At 31.7% G+C, this 12,349-nt stretch overlaps 1 protein-coding gene and 1 long non-coding RNA gene across 2 annotated transcripts; one reads left to right on the plus strand and one right to left on the minus strand.

The window, feature by feature from the left end:
* Positions 1,018-3,222, minus strand: LOC109125583. The gene is made up of 3 exons (XR_002032698.1): positions 2,234-3,222; positions 1,502-2,162; positions 1,018-1,413 (listed from the first exon to the last, which is right to left on the minus strand). It is a non-coding gene; the product is annotated as an uncharacterized LOC109125583 (long non-coding RNA).
* On the plus strand, positions 11,277-12,331 carry LOC104704357. The gene is made up of 4 exons (XM_019227010.1): positions 11,277-11,693; positions 11,774-12,047; positions 12,173-12,263; positions 12,325-12,331. Exons 1-4 carry the CDS (start codon positions 11,544-11,546, stop codon positions 12,329-12,331), a joined length of 522 nt encoding a protein of 173 aa, XP_019082555.1. The 5' UTR covers positions 11,277-11,543.

Consider the following 12,349-nt stretch of genomic DNA (forward strand, 5'->3'; position numbering starts at 1 on the left):
GATTAATCTTTTGAGACCCGGAAAAACCAAATAATTTGGTTTTTTCGCTGATCCAATTCAATTTTAATAATTTGGTAAAACTTACCAAAATACGATAACATATAGAAAAACGTGTGTTCTTATAGAAAAACATGTGTTCTTATATATGATAAACATGTGTTCTACTAGAATCTAACAGAACCTTTAGCTATATTATTAACTACACTATTTTATACAAATCTTCCAAGCAGTGCAGTAAAATAACGAAAACACAGGAAAACATAGTGAAATAATCAAAGAAACAAAAAGGAACTTTGGTACTTACTTCCTCATCATCGAAACTTCCAGATTTTTGAAAATCATAATGTCTACATGGCTGAGCTCAAAGCACAAGAATCTTCCTATTCGTTTTAGAAAAACACGATAATTAACATGTGTTCTTAATCACTATATTGAGTTAGAATATATAATGAATACAAATTTACATGTGAAAGAAACCTAGTTGAGTAACCGCTTATCCCCATAGATTTATGCAGAGGTGATAAACAACACGATTAATAAATGTGTTGTCTCTGCTCCATGACATGACAAAACCAATATCACCATCTTAACCAAAAAAACTGCAGGATAAAACAAAACAGAGCATTGATTATACAACTGAATATTACTGTCCAAACAGAGAACCAAACAGAGAATTGACTTCCAAACACTAGAATTGAACTAAACTTATCTAGAACCATAATCAGCATCAGAATCAGTATCAGAATCAGAATCATCACACAAATCTTCTAATTCGTCTTCTGATACGTATTCATCATTAGGAGGAGACACCGGCAACGTATCATAGTTTGAAGCATCTTCAACGACATGTGTTTCAACTCGCATCATTGAACTTGGTGCTACCACATGATTATGTGTATCATCTTGTAATGCAATTAGAGCAATTTCAGATGTTTCACATCTCTCTCGAGGCATAAATTTCGTACAAACCCACCAATCAGTTGCAGAGTTATGATGCACACGTGGATAAGTAATAAAACATACCTGATCACAGTTACCAGCTAATACAATTGGATCATATTTATGGTATTTTCTGCATGGTGAAACACCAATAATGCCTGCTGGATGTTTACGCATTCCCTGACCTTCTGTTGTATCAAACCACCTGCATTTGAATTTCATAGCCTTCAATCTAACAACACCATGGTATTTTATCATCATGATCTCCTCTATTAGCCCGTAATAATCCATGTCGGTCGTTCCACGAACACAAACGCCATAATGTTGAGTTTTCTTATCTTGTCCATGGTTATGTGTGTGGAAACAATATCCTCTTGAGAAATATATAGGCCATGATGAATAACTACGTCTTGGACCTTGTACGAAATCTAACATCCACAAGGGAAATTCATATGACTCGGTTGCATTGTTAATCTGCAAAATTGAATACCATAGTTGATATTTTCAATGAACCTGCAATTTTTTTATAGAGTAACAACCTGAGTTTTTTTATAGAACTCACGTAGTTTTTAACCCATTGTGCAAAGTGTTGGTCTTTTGCTATATGCAGTTTGTTACAAGTAATTTCCGGGTTACGCTCTGCCATATGCTCTTCAAACACCCTGTTTTTGAAAGAAAAAAAGTTTTAGTTCTGAAATTAAATATGTTATCCTCAAATTTGTCACAACTAAGCAACATAAACGTTTGGAGTACGGTGTAGTCATCATCTGTTAACCATTTATTTGTTGCTTTCCCACCAACTCGACCTTCATGACAAAACAAGCTCAGCACATCTGGATCATCATATGTAAAATGAATATCTCCAGGACCTATTGGTTCATCTTTAACTTCTGGATGTCCAAAGTAATTTGCTGATGCATTTGAAATCTCTTCGTTCAGACATTGTGCTCCTATCGAACCTGCAATGTGTGCCTTGTTCTTGACTTTCTTTTTTAGATGATACATGTATCTCTCAAATGGATACATCCACCTATATTGAACTGGACCACCTAAAGCAGCTTCATCTGGAAGGTGTACCGGAAGGTGTTCCATAACATCAAAGAACAATGGAGGAAATATTTTCTCCAAGTTACAAAGCTTCACCGCGATATTTGCTTTCAAAAGAGTAACATCTTCATTTCGTTAAATCTTTGCTGATATATCTCGAAAGAAGAGTGCAATATCTACACATATATAATCGCTGAAATTAGTCTTTTATCAAGTTAAAGTACATAAATAACATCTAATATATTACCTGAAATTGCCGTGTGAACATTTTTGGGAAGAAGTTCCAAAAACGCAAATGGGAGAAGTCGTTGCATGATAACGTGACAATCATGACTTTTGAGACCTGATAACTTCCATTGATTTATATCAACACAACGACCAAACTTCGATGCATACCCATCTGGAAATCTTATATAATTTTTTAACCATAGAAGGAATTCTCGTTTACTTTCGTTTGATAGCCTAAAGTTTGGCACAGGCATCATTCCATCTTGTTGTATATGAAGACTCGATCTTCTACACAATGCTAAGAGATCCAACCTTGATTTTATGTTGTCTTTGGTCTTTCCTGGAACATTTAATACTGTGTTGATGAGATTATCAAAGAAATTTTTCTCAACATGCATGAAATCAAGGTTGTGTCGAAGAAGAAGATTCTCCCAGTACGGCAACTCCCAAAATATACTCTTTTTGACCCAATTATGATGAACCTTATATTCATTTACAGTTCGAGCAGGCTTCTCATGTCCATTTCCTCCACAATCAACTGTTTTTGATAACCCAACAATGTTATCTATTCTTTCGTATAGAACCTCTTCTTCATTCAACCATGGTGGAGGATCTTATGTAACTGTTTTTCCTCTTCTAAACGCTTGCACATTTCGTCTATAAGGATGATCTTTCTGCAAAAACTTTCTATGGCAATCGGACCAACTATGCTTCCTTCCATTTTGTAACCAAAACGATTGTGTCTCGTCGAGACAGTATGGACATGCTAAACGGCCATGGGTCATCCAACCAGAGACCATGCCATATGCTGGAAAATCACTGATTGTCCACATCAATGCAACTCTCATCGTAAACTTTTGTTTTTGTGATATATCGTACGTTTCAACACCATCACTCCACGAACTCTTCAACTCTTCAATCAATGGCTGAAGATAGATGTCTAGACTTTTCTTTGGATGTTTTGGCCCAGGAACTAATATCGACAAGAAGAAATATTCCCTTTTCATACACATGCCAGGGGGCAAATTATAAGGAGTTACAATCACAGGCCAAACTGAATGTGCTTCACCATTCATACCAATTGGGTTAAATCCATCTGTTGACAAACCAAGATATATATTGCGACTTTCAGCTGCAAAATGAGGATATACCTGATTAAAATGCTTCCATGCTGCTCCATCTGATGGGTGATGCATTTCTCCTTCAGGAGATAAATGCTCAGCGTGCCATCACATTTGAGATGAGGTTGTCTCTAATTGGTATAGCTGCTTTAACCGCTCTGTTATTGGCATATAAAATATCCTCGGTTTTGGTCGATTTTTTCCTTTTCCATTGTTTGGATGGTATCTATCTTTACCACAAAACCGACAACATAGAAGTGATCGATCCTCCTTCCATAAGAGCATGCAGTTATCCTCACAAACATCAATTTTTTCAACAGGCAGCCCAAGTTCCCTTGTCAATTTCTTTGTCTCGTAATATGATGCAGGAGCTGAATTTGGCTTGGGCAAAACATCTTTGATTGTCTGTGACAGCTCATCCACACATGCTTCTACCATATTGTAATCGCTTTTTTGCTTTCATCATACGTGAAGCAAGATATAATTGAGAAACTCCTTCAGCACACCCATCGTAAAGAGGTTTATTGGCTGCTTCAAAAGCTTGGAAAACGCTATCATGATATGGCTCTTCGTTGGTTGTTTCCATCAGATTCTCCTGTACATGGGCTTATGACACATTAATATTTGCAGACTCATCATTACCAATCGTGAAATTTGTGTGCTGTTCATCCCACATTGCTTCTTCACCGGCAAAATGATTTGCTCTCAAGGATTCACCAGCATCATAGTAACATTCTCCATGGCTTGACCAAACATAGTAGTTTCCCTTAAATCCAACTCGAAAAAGATGGCTAGATACAGTTTTTGCATCTCTCTGCTTTCAATTTTTACAACGTGCACAAGGACACAACATAGTGTCTGACTCTTTGTAAGATGTTTAATTACAAGCAAATACAAGAAAACATCAATTCCCTCTAAAAACTCTTCTGATACACGATTTCTTATTGGATCAATATGTCGATCCATCCATTCTCTTCTTTGAAAATAATGAGACATTTGATAGGGTGAGGAAGAAAGAGAAAATGAGATATCAAAAAGCAAAAGAAATAAGAGAAGAGGAGAAAACGAACTGAAACAATTATGTCTTCAACCAAAAACAAAAAAACAATTATGTCTCTGGAGAAATCGATTTTTTATTTATAAAGGGACTCTAATTTATCCATGGAAGAGCCACGGTTTCTTTTGTGACTAACTCACAGCCACGAAGATAGTCATTCTCTTCTATCCGACTTGTACTATGACGGAAAACAAAATAAAATATATTCTCTGCTTCACCACCTAAATCAGACTTGTACTATGACGGAAGCTCTGTTTTTCAATTATCTGATTTGACTACTCCTCAAGCCACGACAATTGCGTAACTAATTTCAGGCCCGTTTAAAAGAAAGTTTGGGTGTAGGCAAAAAAAAATTGGTAGGCCTTTATTAGACTAAATTTTTTGTTTTTGGGTTTTTTGTGGCCTTTTAGCTTTAGAATTTTAACAAAAAAAACATTTTGGTATTTGCCCACTTGTCACCCCTAAAAACGGGCTTGCTTAAATTGTCACTATTTTATTAACGTTTTTACTTCATGACTATGTTGTCATGAATTTAACGTTAATTTTTCGTAGTAATTTTAGTGTCAGTCATTTATGTGACTATATCGTGATTATTTTAACTACGGTTTTACCACGTTTTTGTCACGTTTTTGCTGTTTTTTTTTATTTTTGTGACTTTATGTGATTGTTTCGTCATTATTTTGAAAACTGCCACGGAGTGACCGTGACAGCGAAGTGGCTATGCGACACATTTTTACTAGTGACGGTTTGATAAACAAAAACAAATCTGATAGATAAAATCATCAAAATTGACGAAGAGTTGTGGTTTGTGATAATGTCGATCGTGTGAGCAACATTTGGTTTACGATCATGTTCTTTCTTCATGGGCGACTACGTTCACCCAATATAATATAATTAGTAAAACGAAAAAAACTGATAAGTAAAACTTTCTTAAAGAAAAAAAAAAGATCGTCTCATATTTTTTCACCAATCAAATAATTTATTCAAAAGACTGCCATTGTAACATATATGATAGGAGTATGTAAGATTAACGTATGTGCTTTTATAACTATAAAAATGTTAAAGTGAAAAGACATATAACATTTTATTTAATGTGTTCATAAAGACAATTTGTTGGTAGTAGTTAAGACTAAAGAGTATATTTTAACGGTAAAATATATTTGTATGTACAAATAAAATTTTAGTGGTAATATAGACAATAGATTTGTAAATGGATATACATTAGTGTATTATAGCAAAAAAAACAACTATTTTCTATAACTAAAAGCTTATTCTCTTTACTTTTATACATTGTTTTTACTTACAAAAAGAATTAAATATATATTCGTTGTTAAATTAAATTAAATTTTAATATTTTTGAACTCATCTACAACTATTTTCTTTAACTAAAAGTGTATCTATTTTTTTTCAACCAAACAATAAATTAAAAGAAATTTCTTCGGTTAGTTTTCTAAGCCAGAGGAAAGGGGTTTACAAAAGAAACTTCAGAGATAAGAGAATGCGAAGCACGGGCAAGACAATCCGCCTTCAAATTTGTCGCATGTGGGATCCAAGAGATGGAGAATAGTGAAAAAACTCCAATGAATTAAACTTATCGAACAAGTTGAAGAAGGATAGCCAATATTCAGGGGAATGCACCATAGTGAGTAACTCAGCACGTATCCGCTCCATGGCCCACAACAACGTTTCTAACTCTGAATGCAGGGGGAGGGGCTCCGTCTTAGACACTTGGCCCCCAACAACAAGGTTCTCTCCTCACCAACGCAACACCACCAGCCCAATCATGAATGCTCATTAGTTGCTTTCCAAGAACCATCAATTTGACAACAAGGTGAAGAAACATGGACATTCGAGGACGGAGATGGAGCCGATATGACCGCCGTAAAAGATAGCGCCTTTTCCCAGGCTAATTTATCGCCCAAAGCCTGAGCAATTATATCATTCGTCTCGATCTCTAAACCTTAATTTTTTTTTTATGGCTTTGCAGATTGTCCATAAAAATCATGCTAACTGAAGAAGTTGATCAGGATCACCCTGTTGAGAGACATCCCTCCAGAAAACAAAATCCAAATTTAAGTACACCGACTCATATGGAAAACCTTCTGATGAGACCAGAGTTAGAGATAAATCCTAAACCTCCCACGAGTGAGGCCATTCAAAGAAAAATGTGATTAATAGTCTCAACCGAAGAGTCGCACCTTTTAAACAAGATATTTACATTGGACACCTCGATGTATCTATTTACTTTTATAGATAGTTTTTACTTATTAAAAATATTTACTTTATATTCTTTGTTAAATTTTATTTTATTTTAAAAACTCTAAACCCGCACATCGGGCGGATCCTAATCTAGTCTTATATAATATGAGAAGGTTTTTCTCAACTTTTGCTCAGAAGATGACACTTGGCGTGTTATATATCCGACACCTGTACTCATTTGTTGTTTGGATCTATTAACAAAACTCATTAGTAGTTTGGACCTAATTAATTACATGCCATAAAACCAAAAAAAAGCTTGGTTTGGTTTTTTATAAATCAACCTATTACCACACAAACACCTTCTCTTTCAGACTATAGTGAAAACTAAAACACTTACTTTCATAAGTTCTTCCCTTCTTAATCGGCTACCTCAATTCCAAGATAAAATGGTTATAAGCAAGTTGTACAGCATAATAATCTTATAATGTATGAAAATAGAAAATAATTTACCAAAATCACATGTTAGAAATAAGCTATGAGAATATAAAATATTTTTAAATTACTTAATTATAAATTTATTTGATATTAATTTTTATTTTGATGTAAAGACAATAAAGAATGTGTTTTCATAATATACATTTCTCTTTATATTATCTATTTTGCTTCACATAATATTTTTTTAAAAAATAACTAATACTTTGATGATTAAGTAATTTAAAAATATAGATTATAAGATTGTTAATATATATATATATATATATATATATATATATATAATGGTCAAGTGACACATCAGCAGTGGAGAGAGTGCCATCTGTTTATGCTCATTAAAATAAAGAGACCTATTTATGTATTTTTTTTTATATCACAAAAACAGTTTCAATATTTACTCTCAACTTTTTCTCATAAGATGACACTTGGCGTGTTATATATCCGACACCTGTACTCATTTGTTGTATGGATCTATTAACAAAACTCATTAGTAGTTTGGACCTAATTAATTACAGGCCATAAAACTAAAAAAAAGCTTGGTTTGGTTTTTTATAAAGTTTAGTTTTCTAAATCTACCTATTACCACACAAATACCTTCTCTTTCAGACTATAGTGAAAACTAAAACACTTACTTTCATAAGTTCTTCCCTTCTTAATCGGCTACCTCAATTCCAAGATAAAATGGTTATAGGCAAGTTGTACAGCATAATAATCTTATAATGTAGGAAAATAGAAAATAATTTACGAAAATCACATGTTAGAAATAAGCTATGAGAATATAAAATATTTTTACATTACTTAATTATAAATTTATTTGATATTAATTTTTATTTTGATGCAAAGACAATAAAGAATGTGATTTCATAATATACATTTATCTTTACATTATCTATTTTGCTTCACATAATATTTTTTAAAAGATAACTAATCCTTTGATGATTAAATAATTTAAAAATATAGATTATAAGATTGTCAATATATATATATATATATATATATCTATATTATGAAAGATGGCCAACTCTCTCCATCTGAGTGACACATCAGCAGTGGAGAGAGTGCCATCTGTTTATGCTCATTAAAATCAAAGAGACCTATTTATGTATTTTTTTTTATATCACAAAAACAGTTTCAATATTTACATAAAAAATTTAGAGAAGCTTATAACATGTCCCAAGAAAGTAGATGCATCACCAAAAGACAAAAAAGACATCGGGATTGAATCAAAGAGCCACTTCTTAAATTTTCGGCGTAAACCATGAATCTATGGATATATGGTTTAGGAGTTACAATTTTGTCAATAGTTTGAAGAGTTGCAGCAGTGATAGAGATATTTGTTAATATTGTAGAGAAATTCATGAAAGTTTGTCCCTGAAAAAAATATTTTTTTGAAGAAGATTGGAGTTTTGTTCACTATCAAATGGAAGATAATTGAATAAAATTGTAAAATGTTGGTTTAGCAAAATACATAGACAAAGAGGAAAGTGTTTTCATATTCTAATATTTAGAAGTTGTCAAAAAGAAAATTAAACGAAATTCATATATTAAAAAAAATTCTAGAGTTATATTCAAAAAATTGAAGAGCTAACATGAAAGGAAGATGTCTATCATAATTATATCTATTAAAGAGTTAACCAAGCTGCAATCTTGATAAATAAAAATGTTAGTATTTCATAGTATATAACTGAGAAGCTAAAAAACTCTTTGTTACAAAATATGCATCCTTAGATCAAGCTTTCATTTGGAATATTTTTTTAGAAGTTTTAGACAAGAATTGTAGAATGTTTAAGCTCTCAAAACAAACTTGTCCATGCATGTATCTAATAATTCAATTGCAAAATAAAAAAATCTATTTAAAGTATTAATAAAAATCACAGTCAAAATCATATTTTTCAAGATTTCTACAATTAAAAAATAGATAAACTCTACACAAAAAAACCAAATTAGTAGCAAAATTGTTTAAAAAACAGTAAGCTATAAGCCCGCGCATAGCGCGGGTATTCATCTAGTATATATATTATATAATATGAGAAGATTTTTCTCAACTTTTGCTCAGAAGATGACATTTGGCGTGTTATGTATCCGACACCTGTACTCATTTGTTATATGGATCTATTAACAAAACTCATTAGTAGTTTGGACCTAATTAATTACAGGCCATAAAACTAAAAAAAAGTTTGGTTTGGTTTTTTTATAAAGTTTAGTTTTGTAAACGCAACCTATTACCACACAAACACCTCGTCTTTCAGACTATAGTGAAAACTAAAACACTTACTTTCATCAGTTCTTCCCTTCTTAATCGGTTGCCTCAATTCCAAGATAAAATGGTTAAAGGCAAGTTGTACAGCATAATAATCTTAGAATGTAGGAAAAATAGAAAATAATTTACGAAAATCACATGTTAGAAATAAGCTATGAGAATATAAAATATTTTTAAATTACTTAATTATAAATTTATTTGATATTAATTTTTATTTTGATGTAAAGACAATAAAGAATGTGTTTTCATAATATACATTTCTCTTTATATTATCTATTTTGCTTCACATAATATTTTTTTAAAAAATAACTAATACTTTGATGATTAAGTAATTTAAAAATATAGATTATAAGATTGTTAATATATATATATATATATATATATATATATATATAATGGTCAAGTGACACATCNATATATATATATATATATATATATATATATATATATATATTTTGGTTGTGTAGGATAACATCAAGTGACAAGTAATAATAATTGGCTGTTTTATATCCTCACTTTAATATAAAAAATCTACATGATCTGAATATTACATTATTTGCTTTCATTTTAAGTCCAATTGAAATAAAATAACAAATTTTGGTTATTAATTCACAATAATATACTTTTATAAACTTTCACACATGTTTTATTAACTTTTCTATTCTGTCTCATATTTTGTAACTCTCAATTTTGTAACGTTCATAGTATTTATAGTAATGAAATGAATGATTAATAACATTTAGAAATATTACATATAATAAAGAAAATATACTAAATGTATTTATGTCATATTTGTAACTCTCAAATAGTTTTTTTTTCTTTTGTAACTCTCAAATAGTTTATGTAACTCCTATGACAATGAAAGAGAGGCATTTAGTTTGTAATGTTGTAAAAAGAAAAAAACCTAAGATGACACTTGGCGTGTTATATATCCGACACCTGTATCCATTTGTTGTATGGATCTATTAACAAAACTCATTAGTAGTTTGGATCTAATTAATTACAGGTCCATAAAACCAAAAAAAAGTTTGGTTTGGTTTTTTATAAAGTTTAGTTTTCTAAAAGCAATCAACTACCACACACAAACACCTCGTCTTACAGATTATAGTGAAAACTAAAACACTTACTTTCATCAGTTTTTTCCTTTCTAAATGGTTAAAGAAAAGTTGTAAAGCATATTAATCTTAGAATGTAGGAAAAATAGAAAATAATTTACGAAAATCACCTGTTAAAAATAAGCTATGAGAATATAGAATATTTTTAAATTACTTAATTATAAATTTATTTTTTATTAATTTTTATTGTGATGCAAAGACAATAAAGAATGTGTTTTCATAATATACATTTCTCTTTATATCATCTATTTTGCTTCAGATAATTTTTAAAAAAAATTAAAAATACTTTGATGATTAAATAATTTAAAATTATAGATTATAAGATTGTAAATATATATATATATATTGGTTGTATAGGATAACGTCAAGTGGTGAGTAATAATAATTGGTTGTTTTATTTCCTCACTTTAATATAAAAATTCTACATGATCTGAATATTACATTATTTGTTTCCATTTTAAGTCCAATTAAAATAAACTAATAAATTTTGGTTATTAATTCACAATAATATACTTTTATGAACTTTTCTATTCTGTCTCATATTTTGTAACTCTCAATTTTGTAACTTCCATAGTATTTATAGTAATGCAATGAATGATTAATAACACTTAGAAATATATATATATAAAGTTACCTTTTCTTCTCTTATTGTGCAGCCACATATTCATTTCTTCTTTAATAATTTGGGTTTTTTCTGATTGTACTTAGCCCAAAGTTTTGCAGAGATAATTCAGGCCCACACGATTTTCTATCCTATGGATTAAACCTATTAATGCCTCTCCTCCGCTCTGTCAAGGAAGCTCCATCTCCACCGGTGCTCTTCTCCTTAACTCACGATCCATGCCGTTTCACCATTTGATGTGAATCCAAGTCTTCCAATCCTCTACACTTTCACTTATCCTTCCATCACAATTGCTACGGTTTCGTTCGTAACTGCTAATTATGTTCTTCCATCTTCTCTGATTTAATGGACAGTCCACTACTTTTTCCTTAAATTGTCGTAAGTCCTTCTGTTATATAAACCAATCTCTTGCTATTGTCATTTCTTCAACTTACACTTGGCCTTACATTCTCTTTTTAGAAGTATGAACTCCTCTTTTGTTTCTTTCGCTGACCTTAAAGCTGGTAGACTTGACCAACAAATCGTAGGTAGGATCCTCTGTTTCTGGCCTGCTCGAAACGTTAAAAAAGGTGGACAACTCATGGGGGTTTATTTCCTTCTGATTGACGAAAAGGTACCCTCAATCTCCATTCTCCCCTTCATTCATTCTGAATTATTTACTTACCCTTTTGTTTTTATTTCCCTCTTTTGCAGTCTACTTTGAAGCAAAGCTCCATTTACGTCACCCACCTTCCCAAATTCGAACACGCTCTGCGTGATGGGGCTATGTATAGAATATCTGCGTTTGACGTCACTAGAAGCAACACCCGTTTTAAATTGTCGGATTTCCACTTTTCTATACGGTTCACAGCAGCAACTCTTTTTGAGGAGGTAGAAGAGTCTTTCTGTGTTATTCCAAAAGAGTTTTTCCGCTTAAGGACTCATGAAGAGTTAGTGTTGCTTGCAAACACCAATACGGAGCTCCCAGGTTTGTCTAAGTTTTCTAACTCTTAATATGTTGACTATCCTTGAAAAGTGTTTTAACTTTGTTGCATCTATAGTATATTTTCCTGGAAATTTAAAATTAAACTATATGGGTTTTGCTCTTATTAGATGTCATGGGCGAAGTAGTTTCCACCAAAGCGTATCGTAATGGGATGTCACAAACTTTGGAGAGGATGTTAGTTCATCTGCGTCTTCAAAGGTTTGCCCTCACTGTCTTTCATCAAATTCTCAAGATACAGAACTTCTCCTCTCCATTTAAGCATTTGATTACANTTACGTCACCCA

This window comes from Camelina sativa, chromosome 7 (genome assembly GCF_000633955.1).
Source record: "Camelina sativa cultivar DH55 chromosome 7, Cs, whole genome shotgun sequence".
NCBI classification, from domain to species: domain Eukaryota; kingdom Viridiplantae; phylum Streptophyta; class Magnoliopsida; order Brassicales; family Brassicaceae; genus Camelina; species Camelina sativa.

Coding starts and splice junctions, on each gene's coding strand:
- LOC104704357 (XM_019227010.1), top strand. CDS start 11,544: ATGAACTCCTCTTTTGTTTCTTTCGCTGACCTTAAAGCTGGTAGACTT. Junction 11,694..11,773: donor TCCTTCTGATTGACGAAAAG/GTACCCTCAATC, acceptor CCTCTTTTGCAG/TCTACTTTGAAGCAAAGCTC. Junction 12,048..12,172: donor CACCAATACGGAGCTCCCAG/GTTTGTCTAAGT, acceptor TGCTCTTATTAG/ATGTCATGGGCGAAGTAGTT.